Source organism: Hippocampus bargibanti, linkage group LG04 (genome assembly GCF_051943395.1).
Source record: "Hippocampus bargibanti isolate YZ-2025 linkage group LG04, ASM5194339v1, whole genome shotgun sequence".
In the NCBI taxonomy this organism is placed as follows: Eukaryota; Metazoa; Chordata; class Actinopteri; order Syngnathiformes; family Syngnathidae; genus Hippocampus; species Hippocampus bargibanti.
Genome location: NC_142737.1, coordinates 26,342,499 through 26,364,059, shown reverse-complemented (window position 1 = coordinate 26,364,059; position 21,561 = coordinate 26,342,499). Strand labels below are relative to the sequence as shown.

Here is a 21,561-nt window from a genome sequence, read left to right as displayed (position 1 = left end):
TCATTGAAACTATTCCTGAAGCGACAAACTTGCTCCAACTCATGCTCACTGTTCCATCGTTTACAGCATCAGTGGAGCGGTCATTCTCAGCACAAAAGACTGAAAACATACAGTCGGAACAGGACGGATCAAGGACGACTTTCTTCACTGGCAGTGATCTCCATTGAGACAGAGAGACTTGGACTTCATTTATAAGTAAAGGTAACACGATAACATGTTTTTCTTTTTTCTATGCTACAATTTGTATATGGTATATAAAGAATGCTGACATGACATTTTAAACAAAACACGTGAACTCTTGCCAATCAAATGGTGAATAAACTACTCTGTGGAGTTCATATGTTTGTAAATCTGACTGTGATGACGTCAGTGCCTCACCAGCCATGAACCTCAGCACGTCACTGCATTTTACTCATTTCTTTGCGAGAAATCACGTTTTTAAACTTCTGCTGATGACACGATGTTAAGCCAATTTTGGTTGACATCCTAATCGAAGATGTCGGGGGATTAATTATCATTAACCAATGGGATCGGGGTGATATGTTTCGCGTATGTATAATTAGCTTTATATTACATTATACAGTGTTGAAAAACGATGGGTATCGTTGACTTCTGCTGGCCTGGCTGCAAAGGCTGGTTTGCGCATGTGCAGCCGGATCATAGTGGGCTGCAGTTCCACTACCAGAAGAGGAGGAAGCGGAGTTTCCGGCCCCTGGCAGCAGGGGGACAGAACTGCCAACCCCCGAGGAAAAAAAATACGCCGGCACTGGGTAAACCATTTCAACCGGTAGTGTTTTCCCCCAGCAAAATTGGGGGCACTGGGGTCGTCTTTTTTAAACAAGGGACTTGAACTACTAACGGTGCAAAGAAGTGGCACAAGGCGGGGTGAGTCACGATCCACCGGCATGGCCAGGGACTACGATTACCTCTTCAAGTTGCTCATCATCGGTGACAGCGGTAAGTCGACGTCGGGGATCTGACACGGGAAGTGGGCCTGCCCTGTTTTTACACCCGGGGAAAAACGTGGAGTGCAACATAAAGCCCTCGCGCTACCGGGTTTTATCTCTTCCGTTGTGTGGGTTGCTTTTAGAGATGATTTGTTTCGTACAATGCTCCAAGCCGCCATGTTTAACGTGTTTGTGACAGGGCGGAGGTTGCGTCCGGGTTCGGCATGTCTGTCGATGAGGCCGGATATCGCCCCCACAAATGTGGAGTTTGTCCCTCGAATATTTTCCAGTGTTGGTCACGTAACAACCACAGTGCGTGTAAGGCCTAAATTCTATCACATGCGAATCAGTGTAATGTCATTCAAGCAAATTTGGCAGTTTTTCGCGTGCTTTATGTGGTATTAGCTGCGGCAGCAAGCATAAAATTATGCTAGCGAGTCTCTGCATAGGTCATTAAGCTGTTGGGCTAAGACGCTGTTACACCAAGGTTCGTGCAACGCTAAACAACTTCTACAACTACTTGTTATTTGGAATAAATACTTTAAGTCCGATTGTTAACCAGATAAAGTTGGCGAAATCGCCGGGAAAGGAATGCTGCACTGCAGCATGATTAGCATCTATAGGCAGCGAGTCTCTTTTACGTAAAGTGTCTGTTAAACTACCTAAGGTCAACGACTACTTTTATTGTCATGTTATGTTCGTTTAATCCACAAGTCTCGGCAATCGTGTTATGCACTCCGAAATCAGATAAAAACATGAGGGACCCGACTTCATTCTCGATTAAAGTAAACCCTTAGTACTGTACCACTTTGTGGCGTCTGATGCCTACATTCATTCATCCTGCATCCTGACCCTGGCACAAGCCCATTAGAAGCAGCACACTGATGCCAGTGTTCCTTCAGCTACAATGTGCAACCCCGACTCACTATAACGCCACACTGTGATAATCAGAACAAAATGCAATCATGACTGCTGCCCATTTCATCACACAATTATGTCCACGAGGTACTTGTTAATTGTTCAACCCCGTACAGCTCTTGCGAAAACGTAAATGATCAGTTTGTTTAAATGCTACTTTGTTGATGTGGTGGAAGTTAGAATTAAGGCATGTGCCTCATTGACGCCAGAACAAAAAATTAGGAGCGTTCACCTGCCAATATGCATGTTCCTTTACTTCAAAGCCTCTCATTGTTCTAACCAAATAATATGAGGCCAAAGGATGGATGGCCATCTCTTTTTCTTTACCCTTCACCCTCATACATGCTGCCCTACTTTATGAACTATTCCATGGTTGCAAAAAATAGCCTGGACCCTTTTCTGTTCAGTTTCTATTCCATATATCCATTTCATCTGACTCTTATTTGTTCTACTTGTCTTCAAATGCGAAATTTTAATCAACATGACAACATTCAGTGAACAACGTTTAAGAGCAGCAAGATTACGGCTGTTTTCGAAGTTGACTGTGTTTTGGGATTGTGTTTGTGTTGTGTTGTTGTGCTTGAATTCCCAGCCATTGAGTCGCTCGCCGAAACTTGTATTTGACTCAATTGAATCTCATCTCTGTCCCTCTATTTTCTTGACAGGAGTGGGAAAGAGCAGTCTCCTGCTTCGTTTTGCAGACAACACATTTTCAGGTGGGCGTTTCTAAGTGTTGAGCCCAATACAGCAGAACCTCCAAAGATGACCCTACCTCTTGTTCAGATTGTAATCAACTGCTGATTTTTGTTGTTTTTGAACTGCATTATAATGAAATAATTCTCGCTCCGATGGATCGCCCATCTTTCAATATTTAGTCTTCTTACATTTTAACATGAACTCTTTCTGCTTGTCTCAAAGTAAGTTCACCCTTGTATATTCTGCCAAGAGTAAATGAAACTAAAATATGATGACAATGCTGTATTGGCCGAGTGAGCATACAAATGATAAGGTAGGAAATTGCTGTAGCTGACTCGGCTGCTTTTGTCATGCTTTTTATCAAGTAAGGATATTAATAAGTCACCGAAAAGTTTACAAAAATCGCATATACAGTAAAGTCTCGTTATATCGATATCGGTTATGTCGATAGTACCGCTTATTACGATACTATTTCTATGAACGCAAGGAGAAAATTACATGCGCGCAGGGTCGGTCGTATATATCGATAGTCCCGGTTATATCGATATTTTTTCGGACTCCCGAGAATATCGATATAACGAGACTTTACTGTATTTGCTCTCCTTAAAATGTGATGGTGAGTGGTGGAAGTGATGATGTAAGTAAGGGTGGGTTCCTCCTTGTGGCTCTTCACATTAACTCATTAACTTCCCAACTACTGCTGACTTTGCACTGTACATTCAACACCTTAGCTATATGGTAGTGGATGTTTCCAATCTTGAAATCTAATGTCATACTTTCATTTTTGCAGGTAGCTATATCACCACAATTGGAGTGGACTTCAAGATCCGAACGGTGGAGATAAATGGGGAGAAGGTGAAGTTACAGATCTGGGACACAGCAGGACAGGAGAGATTTCGCACTATCACATCCACGTGAGTTGATGAATACACAAACACAAAGAAGTATCCAGTGGGCCTCTTTGTTTTTATTAATATTCAATTGAAAAAAAGGTTGGCTCCTGGAAACCACAATCCTGTTATACTTTTCAGGTGATTGCTGTACTTACAAAATATCAATTTGCAGAAACTTTATTGAATTTGAATGTAATTCTCAAACATTCACTCATACTGACAATTTTCTTGCTTTGGTTGCCATGTGTATACTATGCATATCATTCAACACATCAGTATTCCATAGTAGAGATGGCATATGAATCAAGTCCCTAAAAGGTTAATTGTAGTTGTTACATAGGAGTGGTGTACTGAAGCAGCCATTATCGCCGTGTAGAAAGAGATTACGGTTCCTTACTATGTTTAAATTAGAGATGCACTGAAATGAAAATTCTCGGCCAAAGATGGAAACATAGAACCTAAACATAGAAAATACAGTAAAGTCTCGTTATATCGATATTCTTCAGGTCGTCGTCAGTTGCCGTATCCAGGGGAGATGAAAGTCCTCTGGGTTTTCCCGGAATTCTGGATTTTTCAAATTTTCATGAAAGTTCCTCTAGGAAATTGAGATATTAGTTGACGAATAGGAGTTTGACTTTACCTGCACCCAAGAACCGATTCAGGCGAAGGACACTCTGAATCTGTTGCTGGCCAATCACAAGGCTCACAGAACAAACAACTATTTGCACACCGAGGGACAATTTGGAGTCTCCAATCAGCCTGTCATGTATGTTTTTGGAATGTGCGAGAGAACAGGATGACCTGGACAAAACCCACTCAAGCCCGGGAGAATATGCAAACTCCACAGTGCGTGTGTGTGTGTGCGTGCGTGTTTGTATGATGTATGATATATATTTACTGTATACTACTTCTTCTTTTCCCTTCGGCTTTTCCCTTCAATGGTTGCCATAGTGAATCATTGTCCTCCATCTAACCCGGTTTTGTGCATCCTCTTCTCTCACACCAGCGACCTTCATGCGCTCTTTGACAACATCCATAACCCTCCTCTTAAAGAACAACCGACGCCTCTGGACAAGTTCTGTCCATAATTTGTAAAATCACTTCAAATGACTTCTACTGAGCATATTTTACAAATATTCCAGGGCAGCTATATTATAGCTCCATATAGCTATATTTTACGTTTTAAGACTCGCGCTGAATATTCAGGAAGTCTTGTTTTTGAGTTGATGACGGTGCCTGACATGACGTCACATCTGGTACGCCCCTGACTGAGAAAGCGACACACAATGCATTTTGGGCACTTTGTTTGGTCACACACAAATACAAAACACACAAATAATGCGATGGTGAATCGTTTTGTGCTGCACCAAGACTACTGTTTTATTCTAGTTGACACGAATTCCCAGCAGACAAATCAGCCCATGTGCAAGGCCGTGATGCAGATAAGAATTATGTGGCATCACTTTTTTGATGAGATTCAACTTTAGCTCCTGATGACCTTTTGAGCGGTTTCGTTGTATGAGGAACATGGTTTGAAATCTGGGAAATGGCTTTGAGAAAAAACTTTGTTTGCATCGTGCATGTATGCGCGCGTGCACACGGTTAGTGGATCCTTATTGACGTTGTTTAGAACAGACTCCCAAACACTAGGTTGTCCATCCCCGCTGCCGTCTACACCAGGGGTCCCTGGGCCGCGGACCGGTGCCGGTCCGTGGGTCATTTGGTACCGGGCCGCGAAGAAAGAATAAATAATTTACATAATTTCCGTTTTATTTATAATCTGAATCCGAACCAAAAGTCACCGCTTGCAGCGCATTTCCGTGACGAGGAGTGGGTCGCAAAGCTCGCTTACTTGTGCGACATTTTCAACCTGCTCAATGAGCTCAATCTGTCACTTCAGGGGAAAATGACAACTGTCATCAAATTGGCTGATAAAGTAGCTGCATTTAAAGCCAAACTGGATTTGTGGGGACGGCGCGTGAATAGCGGTGTTTCAAACATTGGCGGGGTTTTTAGAAGAGACTGAGTCGAGCCTTCATTCCCCCAGCTGATGCACGAGCACCCGTCTTTGCTTTTAAAAGAGTTCGAGCGCTACTTCCCAGCCACAAGAGACCCACGAAATGACAAGGAATGGATCCGCAACGCATTTGCCAACAAACCAGGTGAATCTAGCATGCCTGTGAGAGAGGAAGAACAACTGCTGGAGTTCGCAAATGATGACGGATTTAAAAGTATATTTGAGACAACAACTCTGCCGATGTTCTGGATTAAAGTGATGGCAGAATACCCCGAGATCGGCACAACAGCACTGAAAACCCTGTTGCAGTTTCCGACATCTTATTTGTGTGAAGCGGGGTTTTCTGCAGTGACAGCAACCAAAACAAAAATACGGAGTAGAATGGACATAAGCAAGACACTTCGGGTGTCATTGTCTCCCATTATCCCTAGATGGGACCGTCTCGTTGCAGAGAAACAAGCTCAGGGGTCCCACTGATTCAGTTGTAGTGAGTTTTTTTTTTCATGCGCTTTGCACTTGTTTTTGTGGTGTATCTTATTTTGAAGGCACATTTAAATATTACCACGGTGACCATTGAGCGTTAAGAGGCAGAGACGATGTTACATATGTTGTTGTTGATGCGATGTTACCATGACTTTGTTAATGAAGTTGGATAAAAATACACAATGGATTCACGTTTATTATTATATTTAAAAGAAAGAAAAAACCTGTCGTATCATATTATTTTGTTGTATTTATCCGCCGGTCCGTGAAAATATTGTCTGACATTAAATCGGTCCGTGGCGCAAAAAAAAGGTTGGGGACCCCTGGTCTACACCATGCCAGCTGTACGCTTTAGGCATGTTCAAACAATCCTGTCTGCCTTCCGCTGCTGACATGCCACACACATGCACACAAACATACACGGTGAGACAGACAAAGCTTCCTTTGTGTTTTTGCTGTTGTGCATGGACACTGAAGCCAGCTTGCCGTTTGAAGTTTAAGCTTCAGGTTTTGATGTAACGGCACTCAAAACATTTGAATAAGACAGATGCCGTGCCTAAAGTCCTGGTGTTTTTCCTCATAAGCCTGTTGTTAAAACCACTGTAAGCGCAGTGTGTTTGTCCATGTCAATATATTGTCTCTTCAGGAAGTATGCAGCCTCATTAAATCTTCGTATTTTGAGTGATTTTGTCGACCCTGGGTTTGGTGTATGAGTTTGCTGTAAAAACCAAAACACGCAAGAACATAATTAAAGTGATTGTTATATTTAAAACAGACTCCATTGTATTTATATTTAGAATAGGCTCCTTTTTAAAAACATCATTAGCTCTAACTTTAACGTCAACGGAGAATCCTATTCAAATGCTAAACAGAAACTAGCAACAATTTGCAGTGATAACCCTTCAAATATTCCACAAACGCTGTGCAACGTAAACATAAGGATAAGATAATCAGTCACATATTAAAACAAAAGGTTTTATTTTATTAACGTGATTTTGTTATAGTTAAAGTTGAGTTTTCAAAGATTTCAAGGACATTTATTTTCCCCAAAAAAATCAAACATCCCAAGTTTCAGTGACTTTTGTGTGCGTTGTACAGTGATACCTCAGCTTACAGACTTAATTACTTCCCAGAAAGTGTGAAAAGTGTCTTCCAAACATTAATTTCCCATAGGAAACTATTAAAAATGAGAATAATCTGTTTCCAGGTCCCCATACAACATAATTTTCTACTAAATAAGCCTTAAAACTACACAAGATATACCTTATTTTATGTATAATAAATGTGCTGTTGTATTGTAATTGAAGAAATAAACTACTGTATAATAATGTCGTTTTATTTACCTTAGCAATGGTCGACTTAGCATATTGGTACTGGGACACTAAGTCACACAAACGCACACCTCGTTCGTGTTTCTTGATGATCTCCTTCTGCTCGACCGTAATTTTGAATTTTTGAACCCCACCACACTAGCCTGTGGTGGGGTATTTTTCTTTCCCAAAAAAGCAAAAGTATCCGCTCCATAACAAACCGCGTCTGCACTGAGAGCGCTCAAAAAAAGTGGGTGTGGAAAAGTAATCCGGCAGTCAAGGTGGTGCTGTTCGCCCCTGCGGTTGGGTGTTCTTCTGCCAAAAACTAGTCCGCCAGCCATTGTGGCGCTCTGTGTGTTTCCCGAAAAGTAGTTTGTATTCCAAGATTATATTCTCGCGATTTTAATGTTCGGAAGGCGAAAAATGTGTTACCTAAAGCGTTCATAAGATGAGGTATCACTGTACCAACATACGTTTCCACATGACATGGCACAAAATGCAATCCCAGGTTACCTCCCGAAATCCAGAAATTGTGAAAATAACCTCAGGTGAAAAAATAAAATAAAATGACTGATCAATGTTGTACCAAAATGTGACACATCAAAGACGTGGATGCAGAAAAATTCACATGTAGGATGTTTGAATTTCATGTGATGTTTACAATGTCATTTTATACTTGACAAAAATAATAATGTAGCGGCCCGGTAGTGGAGTGTTTCACATGTCGACTTCACAGTGTTGAGGTACCCGCTTCAAATCCCATGCCAGTCTCGCGATGTAGTTTTCCTTTTCTACGCAGGACCGTGTGGGTTTTTTTCCAGGTCCTCCGGTTTCCTCCCACGTTCCAAAAATGTGCATGGCAGGCTGATTGTTGTTCATCTCCGTGCGCCCTGCGATTGGCTGGTAACCGGTTTAGAGTGTCCCCTACCTACTGCACGAAGACAGCTGGGATAGCCCCTGACACCCTGCCAGATCCCAGTTCGCAAAAAGAATGAGGGAATGAATAGTGTGTTCAAATGCAGACATGAATGGTCACAAGATTATTTTTGTGTACAGTAATTCGGTTTCAGCAGCTGGCTAAATACTGTTTTGAAATCAATAAATAATCATTTCAATTTCAATCAAAAATATTATTTTTCCAGAATTGTCCAGCCCATGGTAGTGCTCACTGTATCTCTCCTGCGTCTTCAGGTATTACAGAGGAACGCACGGCGTCATTGTGGTGTACGACGTCACCAGCGCAGAGTCCTTTGTCAACGTCAAGCGATGGTTACATGAAATCAACCAGAATTGTGATGACGTGTGCCGAATATTAGGTGAGTGTTGGCATCCAGGGAAAAATGTCGACTCATTGGCCTTAATATTACAAAACGAATGATTAGCCTCCAATGCAGAGTCATAAGAATCCTTTATCCATTTTAAATACCATAACTAATGATTAAATATACTATAAGAGATCCCATACCTGAAGTGGAAGAAAAATCGTCATGTGTTCTTTTATCATGCAAGGATCAAAATAAGTGTCAAAATGTGCATTTTGCTCCTCAAGCTTCCGTGTGTGTTGTTAACATTGAAACATAAAAACTGCAAAAGGGGTTTCATGTGGCAAATGCAGAGCCACCAAATGTTAGGGATAACAACACAATGCTAACTTGCAGTGACGTGCAGTCAGGGGAGGCTGTGCCTCACCTGTCATCAATGAAATATCAAATGAAAAAATAAATTAAACAGTTATTTATTTAGTGATTTGTACTTTAAAGTTCTTTTCCATTTAACTTAACCATTTTTCTTCGCAGAATTTTCACATTTACCGTTCAAATACTAAGTGGAGACGAGCGTTGTCCTCAGGACCTTGTGCGACTTTAAAGTACTTGCATATTGATATAAAGATCTTTTGGATTTGACACATTATAGAGAAGGCGGGTTTAACAACAAATTAGAATCAACAAGGGGAAAAATGAGTGTGAAATCATACCTTAGAATGTTGCAAAATGGGGATTTTTATTTTTATTATTTTTACAACATATAAGACCATTTGAATACACAATGCCTTGTGGCCAGTTTGTACATCCTTTTATAACTGTACAAATTATTCAACAAGGAAAACAACCCATCAACAAAATTAAAAACAAAACAATAACAAAGAAAGAAAAAGGTGAGCAATAGTGACAAGTTACCCCTATTTTGGATTTATATTCGGGCGCTATTTTGACTGTCTGATTTGTGGTGTCGTTCATTTGTTTGATTGTTTTTTTTTATATTCATCCCATTTTTCCCATCTTGTTTTAAACTTTCCTACTTGGACCCTCAATATGTGTATGAATCTATCCAACTCAAATATCTCTTCCACTATTCTGAACCATTGGTTCTTTGTTGGTGGGTCAGTTTTCAACCATTTTATTGTGATGGCTTTCTTGCTAGCTATCCGCAACACTTTTACCAAGTACTCATCTCTTGTTTGCACGTTTTCTTGATTTATGTTAGCCAGATACATTGGGATTTTACTTCCGTCAGCTTTCAGGGCTCTGGGCGTAGAATTTTTGGGAAAAAATGTATTGTGTTGCGTTTTTAGTGGGAAACAAAAATGATGACCCCAACTCAAAGGTGGTGGAGACTACCGATGCGCAGAAGTTTGCCGAACAAATGGGCATCAACTTGTTTGAGACGAGCGCAAAAGAGAACATCAATGTAGAAGAGGTAACGCCGTCCGCAATGCGCCGCCGGAAGCGGCCCGCCCGATGGCTCACCTGCGCGGCGCGCTTTTGCTTTTCTGGCAGATGTTCAACTGCATCACAGAGTTGGTGCTGCGCGCCAAGAAGGAGGTGCAGGCCAAGCAGCAGCAGCAGCAACAGAACGATGTGGTCAAACTCAGCCGGAACAGTAAACGGAAGAAAAAGTGCTGCTAGCGAACGACAACGCACCTCGACTCGTCGAGGAGGAGGGTGGCGGCCGGACGGGACTCACAAAGTCAAAATGAAAGATTTCATAAATATAAGCTTAAGATTCAAGAGAAATAAATAAATACTTTATAAATAAATAAATAAATAAATAAATAAATACCCTTTGGACTAAGCATGAAGAAATATATGTACAGATTTTATTATTGATAAAGCCAGAATCAAAAGTCTTATTTGGAATCGAGCGTAAGCGGCTGCAACGTGACGACTGACTGCCTCAACGACGCCATATAGATCCGCTTCAACCCGCCATTGTCATACGTGTACATGTGTCTCATTCCTCTTCCTCGCACCGCACAGGACATTGAGCGCGCAAGGAGAGGGGCTGTTCTTGACTTTTTCTGATGTATTGTTTTGGAGTGGGGGGCATTGAACGACGACGGTTCGGGGAACCCGCTTTTAGCACCACTCCCCAAAAGATCTAAAATGAAATGTGAGCTCTTTTTGCTTCGTCGTGCTTGTCAGTAAAATCAAATGATGATCGCTCGTATAATCTCTGCTTGTTTTTCCCCCGCTTTTGCCAAGTTGCTTTCTAAACATCTTTTGTGCTGAGTGAGTTCAAAAACAAACGAGATTTCCTTTAAGTGCAGCAGAGGTCTTAATTCAGTCTTAAAACACTTTCAGGTTTCTCTTGAATCACCCTGCCTCTTTTTTTTAAACAGTGGTATTGTAAAGCGGTGGAGATGTACCTCTTTGTTGCCATAGTAACAGCTGGGCATCTATTGAACATCCTACTAGTGCACTGAATGATCATTGTACTAGTACACCGTCCTCTGTCGGAAGACAATTTCCCGCTTTTTTTCGGGGCTTCCACCCGTCAGCGCCTCCTATTGGTCCTTCGGGGGCTAACGGTGACTTGGCCCCAAGCTCGCAGTGCCCCCCTTGCTTGCTTGCTTGCTTGCTCGCTCGCTGTCTTGCCTTTGAGGCATGGAGGGGGTGCGAGGGTGCGAGGGTGCAGTGCTTCTTGTTTTGAGGAGACAGACGGAGGTACGGCCGTCACTTCACATCCATCTGGTAGAAATGCTCTCAATCCCCCACACTTTAATCTAACTACTTCATCAAGTGTATGTATGTTTAAATATTTGTGTTTTTATTCGGCACATGACGGGCACGCTCTTAAACACGTCCCGTGCGTGTTCTCTGAACACACTCAGCTGTGGTTTGCCATGCACTGGAGAAAATGAGACGTACTATTCAGTTTGCCCTCGATGAACTTAATCCCACTTAATAACCATTTGAAAAAAAAAAAATCTTGGACACATAACAAACAGAGCTCATTTGTCAGTTGTGGCCTGACTTTGTGTCTATTTTTGGATTCTGTGAATAAAGTGTGGGAGGAAGTGGACGCTGGTCTCATTTCGGATGATCATTTGGTTCTTGTGTTGACTGTGCTTGTGTTTACACTCTTTCCGTCACTTAAACATCCACTCGAAATCGAATGTTGTGTAAGCATTAGTTGTGTTCAACACGCAAATAGTGCAAACCTAAAACACGACTGCTCTGATTCGCCAAACATTTAAATTAAGGTGCTGCTGGGAGCATCAATTTATAATAATTCCACCATTAAAAAGGAAATATTGTTTCAAAAAGGGGAAAAAATAAACTAGTAAAGCAATTATAATAAAATAAGGAATATTTGTTAAAATGAGACATAATTACAATTTTATGAATGCATATTAAAGGTACACGAAATACACCTGGGAAATGTTTCAATACAGAGTTGATTTTACAAAGAATTTAAATTACCGTTTGATACGAATCAAATTAACGGATGTTGGTTCAAAACTAAAAAAGGTGAAAAAGTAACAAACCATCAAAAACAAAATCTTAGGAAACAATTGTTCAATTAATGATAAAACTAAAATGGTGATTCCATTTCGAAAGTAGGCCATTTTACAAAATTCAATACATTTTTTCATTTAATTAGTTGATTCGGTTAGTTTAAAACTATTTGTGTTTGTTAATTCAATAGTTGTCAAAAGTGGCCATTAAAATATATCGTTACATAATTTGCAGCAGGGATGATTGAAATAACTTATTTTGCATTGGTTTTGGTTTGATAGTACAATTAAAGTTTGCCTAGCCCTCTTGTAGGGTTATCATCAACCCACCATATACAGTGCAATGATACCTCAGCTTAAGAACTTAATTGGTTCCCAGAAAGTGTGTGTAAGGCGAAAAGTTCGTCTGCCAAACATTTATTTTCCATAACAAACCATTAAAATGAGAATAATCCGTTCCCAGATCCCCATCAAACAATTTTCTACTAAATAAGCCTTTAAACTATGCAAACTATACCTTATTTTATGTCTAATAAATGTGCTCTTGTATTGTAATTAAAGAAATAAACTACTGTATAATAAAGTTTTATTTACCTTTGTGACGGTCGTTGATGTGGTTGCCTCTTGATGATATCCGAGTGAAGTTGCTGTGCTTTCTCTGCAATAATACCCTCACTCACCCGGTCCCCTGCTAGCTGTTTGTTGTTAATCCAAATTAACAGAAGTTTTTTCAACCTCTTCTATTGCCTGAGACCGTTGCTTAGACAACACAGAAACACCCTTAGCCACACGTAGCAATGGCCGACTTAGCATACTTGTACTGGGACGCTAAGTCACACAAATGCACACCTCGTTCATGTTTTACAATGATCTCCTTCTGCTCGACCGTAATTTTCTTTTGTGTTCTCTTTGGCTTAACACGAGCCTGTGGTGGGGTCTTTTTCGGTCCCATAATAGCAAAAATACTCCACTCGATAGCAAACCACGTCTGCACTCAAAGGGGGTGTGGTAAACTCGTCCGCCAGCCACCGTGACGCTGTGTGGTTTGGTTCGTCCGCCAAAAACTAGTTCAGAATCAGAATACCTTTATTCGTCCCGCAATGGGGAAATTTGCAGTCCACAGCAGCAATTGAAGAGGGATGGGGTTGGGGTGGGAGTGAAAGGATAGAAAACAAGATATTCTAAGCATAACAAAATAAAAATGTCAACTGTATACTGTGCAAATGTAGATGTGCAAAAACCGTTCTATAAACAAGACTGTACATAGTGCAGAATCAAGAAATGCATTTAGATATATTGCAACAACCCATATTTACAAGTGTCCAGTTTTTTTGTTTGTTTTTTTTTCACATGTGATCATTGGGAATTGTGAAGCCTGACAGCAGTCGGTAGGAACGAGCGGTGGTACCTCTCCTTCTTGCAGCGCGGGTGTAATAGTCTCTGGCTAAAGGAGCTACCCAGAGCTGTCAGGATGGGCAGGAGGGGCTGTCCGTCATAGCTTTTAGTTTAGCTAGCGTCCGTCTGTTGCCCACCTCCTCTAGAGAGTCCAGCGAGCAGCCCACGACAGAACTGGCCCGCTTGCCAAAGCGCTCCAGTCTTTTTCTGTCCCGGGTGGTGATGCTGCCTGACCAGCAGACAATGCCATAGTGGATGGCTGATGCCACCACAGAGTCATAGAAAGTCTTTAGGAGTGACCCCTGAACTCCAAAAGACCTCAGTATGCCAAGATTATATTCTTGCAAATTTAATGTTCGTAAGGTGAAAAGTTCATGAGCTAAAGTGTCCATTAGCCAAGGCTGTATATAACTAATTGCTCTAGGAATGTGGGAAAGCAAGCAAGCTAAAAATTTGAACTGGTGACCACTTGAGTCTGAAGCTGTCTTGAGATCCATCGGCCAATTTCAGTGTTGTTTTGTTTGAAATTCATTTGTCAACCGTAGCCTCTTTTTCTGACCAGGGTGCCCGGTGCCTCACCGTGTTCACACTGGTGCCTATGTGACATTGTTAAATAGGCACGGACGTGGATCCCCTTTATCATGGGCTGCTGTGATTGGATGGTGACCAATCCGGGGTGTACCCAACCCCTTGCTTCAAGTCATCAGGCAGATGCTCTCGTGATCAGGACAGTGTTAGTGCACACTGCAACCCGAGCAGCCTCTCAGTTACACTGTCCCAAAAAAGTCCTTAATAACGAAGCTAGTGACTTTTAACCAATGACTGTGCGTGACCTGCATCACTACAAATTTTTAGCAGTTTGCAATTGATGCTTGGGATCGCATCTTTTGACTCATATCATTTATACAGTATTTGTATTCTTCTCTAGAAACTAGAGCACCTCAGCTATCCAACCAGACCAATCTGATACAGATCTGATGTTTTATTTTGGAATAAAAGGCCTCTGAAAAGTGACATCTTACCTCTTTCCTGACTCCAATGCATGCAAACATGATATTTTTGTGTATGTATGTGTGTGTGTCAAATAAGTGACAGTGAAGCCAGTATTTCTATCGACTGTACTTATACTGTTAATGTTCTTATACAGAGGGTTGTGTCTGGAAGGGCATCCGACGTAAAAGCTTGGCAAAAACAAACATGCGAATCAAACCTCTGAAGATGGAGGACACGGATTCGCTGTGGCGACCCCTTGAAGGGAAAAGATGTATGTGTGTGTGCGTGCACATGCATTCGCGGTAGCGGGTCGACAGCAGAACGTTGATTGAAGAAAAGTCGATCTTAGTTCAAAAAAGGTTGCGCATTCCCAATGTAGAGTCTGTCTCGATGAGAAAAAAACTGGTTCACAAAATGCGTTTAAGCAGATTGTTAAGTGTTGATGCAAGAAACACATTTCTTCGAAAAGTGGATGAGAGATATTTGGAATAGTTGGAAGTGTTTGCTAAGTGAAACCAATGTGGTCAGTCGGTACTGAAAGCAAATTGTCACACAGAGCACAATAGGCCGACCAAAAACACCAAGTCGACAGGCAGGCAGTAGAAAACAAACTCAATGGTACGCCTGTGTCAAATTCAAAATGACCCGCTTGGTTACTCATCACATAAAATAATTCGGAAACACGTTTTGAACATTATATAAATGATGTCAATTGCAAAAGGATGTAAACATTCCGAAACAACAAAAACACAACTGAATGATGTGTCACGGAGTGCTTGGAAACAGATGACAAGTGTGACTGGCCTTTATTCTTTGAACGTTTCACATGTTCATTGTGTTGTTACATACATGCCTATCAACAACAGTGTCATTTTTTTAATAAGGCACTCTCAAGGAGTCATCGTGAATGGCTTCATCAATTTAAAGACAGAAACCAGAATTCCATTAGTCGGGCGCAACCATTGTCATTCTCAACCACTAGCATGACATCACACTGTGAACATAGCATACTCAAACTACTATTTAAAGAAAGAGGACAAAAAAAGCAAATGAAAAAAAAACTATACAAGTTGATTGTCGCGCAAATTATAGACATTCAATTTTGAGCTTGTGTGCTTCCTGTTTTACTGATTCACTATCACACCGATGAGCTATCTTATTCCGGATCACACATGCACGCGTGACACCAGAACACTTTGACGTCAGTGCACACGATGACTCAAGAAAGTCAACAAGCAGCGTTTGTTAGCAGAGGAAGAAGTCATGACCCAGCCGTGACGAACGAAGCAGTCAGCTTCTTCAAATACAAATGTTGTAACAATCGCAATTACACTGGGCAGCATTTAAAAAGAATCTGATGTCGAGGTGGACTTGTCCATGTGATGTTTTTTTTTTGCAGATTCCGAATCCTCGCTCATTTTTTTAACACATCCTGTTTTCATCATACCAATCATCATGATCATTATCATCATCATCATGTAATGCCCATCCATCCATCCATCCATTTTCCAGACCTCTTTATCCTCATGAGGGTTGTGGGGGTTGCTGTAGCCTATCCCAGCCATCTTTGGGCACTAGGCGGGGGACACCCTGAATTGAATTGATTCCTCCTTTGTTATTTAGTTTTTTTTCACTTTATGTTACTTTCGGGTTGAGCGAACACTGGTGCGTGTGGCTGCCGCTGCTCACCCGCAGAAAAAATATCCTGTGACTGTAAAGTGTCCTTGAGAGTTTTGAAAGGCGCTTATAAATTAAATGTATTATTATTATTATTATAAACAACAGTCACGCTCACACCTAGAAACGATTTAGAGTGTTCAATCAGTGTGCCATGCATGTTTTTGGAATATGGGAGGAAACCCACGCAGGCCCGAGGAGAACATGCAAACACCACACGGGACGTTTTGAACTCACAACCTCTGCACTGTGAAGCCGGCGCACTAAGCACTCGACTACCGGGCTGCCATCATCATGTAATATTCCAGTTTATGTCATTATATTTATGAATGAAGGGTTAGATTCAGCAACAGATGGATTTTTTTTTTCCTTGAAATGTCATATCTAAAAGTTACAATGAATGATCATATTTGTACATTGCAAGCTTTGATAGGTAAAACTCATTCATTCATTCATTCATTTTCCAGACTGCTTTTATCCTCACATGGAGTGCTGGAGCTTATTCCAGCTGTGTTTGGGGAGTAGGTAAGGGACACTCTGAACTGGTAGACAGCCAATCGCAGGCATGACACACAGAAATGAACAACGGCTTAACTCTCACCCTCACACCTTGGGAGCATTTAGTGTTCAACAAGTGTGTCTTTTTGGAATGTGGGAGGAAACCAGAGGAACCGGAGAAAACAAAAAATGCAAAAACAAAAATTGTGATATTTTTTTTTAACCGTATGATTATGATTTTGAAATCAGCCTCACAAATCTATCTTGGGACCTTTTGAAATTTGCTGTTGAAAGATACAATCAATCAAGAAATGGAAAGAACATTTTGAAGAGTTGTTGACATGACACCGTGAACAAGTTTTCCTTTTGAACAATGACTGACAAGCGGCCAACTTGGAGCGACGAAAATGATTGAGATCATTTTGGATGACTATGCAAATATGAAGTCAACGCATAATGTATGTGGACTACAGTTTCTTTTACCACACCTGAGCAATCTCGAAAATATATACAGCACTAAGAAAACACATATAAAACAAAATAAAGTAAAAACTGGGTGACAACGTTTTTTTTGTAATTGAATTTTCTATATATTCGCCTCATCCAGACCTAATTAGGTTTGTTTCATGCACAGTAGTGCGTTTATATCTATATCTATAAAATCTCTCTCTCGTTAGGTAGGTAGAAAGAAAGAGAGAAAAAGAAGAAAGAAAAATAAAAAAGATATAAGGAGAAAAAAGAAAGAAAAAGAAATCAAGAAAGAAAGGAAAAAATGTGTTTATATCTATAAAACTTCTCTCTCTCTCGTTATGTAGGTAGGTAGAAAGAAAGAAAAAAGATAGAGAGACAAAAAGAAAGAAAGAAAACAAGAAAGAAAAAAAATCAATCTTTGGGTTCGTCCTTTCAAATACAGTGAGACCTCAACTTAGGAACTTAATTGGTTCCCAAACAGAGTGTGTAAGGTGAAAAGTGTGTATCTAAAAAAAAATCCCATAGGAAACCATTAAAATGGGAATAATCCGTTCCCGGGTTTCCATAAAATATACTTTTCAACTAAATAAGCCTTAAAACTACACACAACATAGCTTATTCTATGTATAATAAATGTGCTATTGTATCGTAATGAAAGAAATACACTGCATTGTATCATAAAGTCACAAAGAGAGGCACATTACATGAGGACTGTAATTAAAGAAATAAACTGTGATGTAAAAGAAAGTTTTATTGACCTTTTTGATGGTCGTTGATGGCCAATGGAAGGAGCGTCACCTTCCATAACCACTGTTGGTAACTTAACCTCTGGTGCTGTTCGGTCATGTGTTTCCGCCGAAGATCACTCCGCCAGCCGTGGTGGGCGTGTATCATGAAAATAGTGCTTTTTATAAGGTTTAATTTTCATAAATTTGACGTTTGTAAGACCAAAAGTTTGTAAGATAAGGTGTTTGTAAGTTGAGGTCTCACTGTAACTGTCAGAGATGATATATCTGCATAGAGTTTGAACGAGTTGCATATGCTAAACACAGTCACGCGTTCGTCCATCACGGTCGGCCACACTCATCCACAGGCCCGCACGTCACCTCAAAGGAAGCCTGACAGCTTAGTCAGAACTCAAAGTGCTCATGAAGTATTGAAACAGTGAGGATGGAGGTAGACTTTGCTCCCTCCACCCGTCCTTCCCGAAAAACAATAGTACTGTCTACTTAGCATCTGTTTCAAGTCAGCGCATCATCTCATGAGAGCAAATGCGACATTTTTTTGTCCTCCTTTTCACACTCATGTAAACATTGGAAGAATTTGGTTATCTAGAAAAAAATATTTGGAATAATTCCAGGAGTGTGTCGTTTTTCATGTACGTGGAAATGATGCACCAAGGATGGGAAACTCACAGTTTTTTTACGTCAGAGGTCAACATGAAGGCTTCCTCCCCTTTGATCCTTGACAATGTCGAAGCAAAGTGCTCAAGAACCGGTTTCGATCGATGTCAGGGAAGCGCTGTTCTCGCTTCAGCGTGTTTGTCTTGAGCCAAAGACGAAGGCCTTCGCTGGAATTTTGTCAGTATGAATTTCTTTTATGAGAACATCCGCCAATGTGAAAAAAAAAACCAACATTTGTGGACCTCCCCATGGCAGCGACTCTTAACCAAGGTGACGTGAGACATCATCAGGTGTGACGCGGGAAAGTTTCATTTTTGCAAAAATGATTATTGCCTATAAATAGCTGTTCTATTTTTGACTGATGCCAGTATAGCGATTGGCAAATAATTTCTTTGCCACCACGCGGCTGAAGGTACCCTTAAAGGACAACCGACACCATTCTTTTGTTCCTGAACTGACATCAGAAAAACGTTTTATAGCATCTTAAATACGCAAAAACACCAATAAAAATGACTTACTGATGAGTTAAAAACTGCCACAAATGAGCTCGAAACTGGGGAGATTCAGAAAGTCCCGCCCCCTTGTTCATGACATCACTATTGGTCACACACTGCCTTGCTCCAGAATTAAAACAATGGCTTGAGAGAGTTCAGATTCGGAGAAGATGCTTTCTTGTTACTCATCCAGTTATGAATATGATTCAAATAGTTCTGAAGTGGAAAGCATACATATTTGCAATCGATTAAAAAAGTCCTTCCGTATCAATCCGAGCCGTCTGGACTCCAATGTAGCGGCCAGAAAATGTACAAAATGGCGCACAAGCTCCGCTGGAAATGGCTGATTTGTCCACTGGGAATTTGTGTCAACTTCCACATTCTTCATGTGTGTGACCGTAATTGGTTGCGACACACAACGATTCACCGTTGCGTTATTGATGTCGTTTTCCTTCTAATTTCGCACACAACATGGATCAACACGATGTTTTCAGCCGAAAAAAAGTACCCAAAATGCATTGTGTGTCGCTTTCTCAGTCAGGGGCGTTCCGAATGAGACGTCACTTCAGGCATCGTTCGTCATCAACTCGAAAACAAGACTTCCTGAATATTCAGCGCCAGTCTTAAAACGTAAAATATAGCTGTATGCGGTGGAATCTTTGTAAAATGCGCTCAGTAGAAGTGACTTTACAAAATATGGACACAACTTGTCCGGAGATGTCGGTTGTCTTTAATCTCTAACAGGCTTGGCAGTGGGACGAAGTGATGGCTCAGAGGCATTCCAAGGAAAGCTTCCTCAGTAGAAGTCAACATTTGAACCCTGATCATGTCTGACAAGTCACCTTTTAGTGGAGAATCTACCGCGTGAGGCATTGTGAGCCAATCTGAATTGGAAAAGAAAAGATAAAGTGCAAAGTACAAGCCGAGCCCCCCCAAACCTCGATCTGTGCCCAATCATTTCAACATTTATCCTCTTGAGGGCCATGTACTTCTCTGTTCTTTGTCTTCACTAGTGGAACACCGTTGGCAGGTTAACAACCGCGTGCCGCATGTGACGACTGAGTTGCGATATTATATCGGCAATTTGACTCGGGATCGCCTAGCGCACTGGTGTCAAAGTCAAGGCCCGCGGGCCAAATCCGGCCCGCCACATTATTTTTTTCGGCCCGCGAAAGCAAATCAAACTTGTTAAATTCCATGATGATTGCTAAAATCTGAGCAAAAATTTCATATATTTGGATGTCAACCACAATAAAAGTCATTATTCTTGACTTGAGATCTGAAAACGAGTTATTCATTAATTTGCGGTGTGCTCTATATGTAATATTTGAAGGGATTTAAACATTCTAATGGGTTCCCCAAATTCATAACGGCCCTCGAGAGGAAACCACAACAACAATGTGGCCCGCGGCGAAAAATGACTTTGACACCCCTGGCCTAGCGTGTTACGAATAGTACTCGTATTGACAACCGTGCACATTTTTGCAGTCATCCCGCTGGTGTGCAAAAATGCCATACGGTTGCAGAAGGCAGCAGCGGGGAGAAAAACTAAACTCAACGCTACACGTATGCCACAGTACATGGACTTCAAAGACATGGAATAAATGCTCTAGCATCTGACCATATCAGTGTGTGTGTGTATATGTGTGTATATGTGTGTATGTGTGTGTGTGTGTGTGTGTGTGTGTGTCGCTGCCCGTCTTTGGCTACCTTGTGTCCACCTGTGCCGTCGCACTTTTTCTCCAGACATTCCGGCATCGTGTCCTCAGTTCTTTTTGAAAAAAGAGAAAAGTTTTCGGTCCCGGTCGGACAGGCGTAGCGCCCGTCTGGAGGACTGAGCGGTGAGCGCTCTGGACGGCCTGGATGCGCAGGATGGGGCGGAGCGCCACTCGTCCTGGTGCTTGTCCATTAACTGCTGGTCAATCACTCTGTGCATGTCGTCCTGCAGTGTGGCACAGAATTTGCTCATCACTGTCTTAAGTTTAACATTTCCTTCTGTACATTCCTCCCAAATGGTGACCTTGACAGGTCTACTTCATTTGACCTTCTCGAAACATCACGCACAAGTCCAACTGTTTGATGTTCAGGACATTTTGCACCGCTTGCTCTGCTTTCACATGGAGCGGGAAGGCAAAATTCACAAATGGTCAACCAAAACCTTTGCCACTCCAATTAGAATTAAGGAATTCAAACGAAAATTTACTCATTATTTTTTTTTCATGTGACCTTATTTACTGCGCTGTAAACCGCTCCGGATTATAAGGCGCACCCTCAGCGAATGTCCAATTGGAAAACCCTTTTCATATCCTTTCATCTTTGCTGCTGTAAATTCGGAATCTCTCCAATGTGAGGCAAATAAAGGTTATCTCATCTCATATGTAGGGTGCAGTGCATTATAAGAATGGATGCGAAATGCATCCACTAGATCAGGGGTCTCAAACTCGCGGCCCGCGGGCCAAATGCGGCCCCCGAAAGAATATTTTGCGGCCCGCCTCGATATGAAAGATTAATGTTCGTGCGGCCCGCATGATTGATATGAATGAAACTTGTGTGTGGAGCTGAACAAGTAGGCAAGAGAGGCAATGTTTAGGACAGTTCATGTTCAATATTTTCTTTATGTTAAGAAAG

General features: G+C 41.3%; 2 protein-coding genes across 4 annotated transcripts in view; one reads left to right on the top strand and one right to left on the bottom strand.

Annotated features, from left to right (window-relative positions):
- The first annotated feature begins 672 nt into the window (after positions 1-672).
- rab35b (RAB35, member RAS oncogene family b) lies at positions 673-11,566 on the top strand. Its single transcript, XM_088994926.1, has 6 exons — positions 673-957; positions 2,531-2,581; positions 3,352-3,475; positions 8,456-8,580; positions 9,837-9,961; positions 10,042-11,566. The coding sequence occupies exons 1-6, from the start codon at positions 906-908 to the stop codon at positions 10,168-10,170; spliced, it is 606 nt and encodes a 201-aa protein (XP_088851052.1). The 5' UTR covers positions 673-905; the 3' UTR covers positions 10,171-11,566.
- Positions 11,567-15,179: 3,613 nt separating this feature from the next.
- bicdl1 (BICD family like cargo adaptor 1) overlaps positions 15,180-21,561 on the bottom strand; it is a 31,862-nt gene continuing 25,480 nt past the window's right edge. For 2 of the 3 annotated variants that reach the window (XM_088994925.1, XM_088994924.1), the window contains one exon: positions 15,180-20,875. In XM_088994925.1, coding sequence (XP_088851051.1) covers positions 20,699-20,875 — 177 coding nt within the window. In that variant the 3' untranslated portion in view covers positions 15,180-20,698. The remainder of the gene's footprint in view (positions 20,876-21,561) is intronic. The other variant, XR_016114761.1, reaches the window with a different exon arrangement.

Bases quoted from the DNA above. Each gene is read 5' to 3' on its own strand.
- rab35b (XM_088994926.1), top strand. From the start codon at position 906: ATGGCCAGGGACTACGATTACCTCTTCAAGTTGCTCATCATCGGTGAC. The intron at 958-2,530 runs GTAAGTCGACGT...TTTTCTTGACAG, and splicing joins GCTCATCATCGGTGACAGCG to GAGTGGGAAAGAGCAGTCTC. The intron at 8,581-9,836 runs GTGAGTGTTGGC...TTGCGTTTTTAG, and splicing joins TGACGTGTGCCGAATATTAG to TGGGAAACAAAAATGATGAC.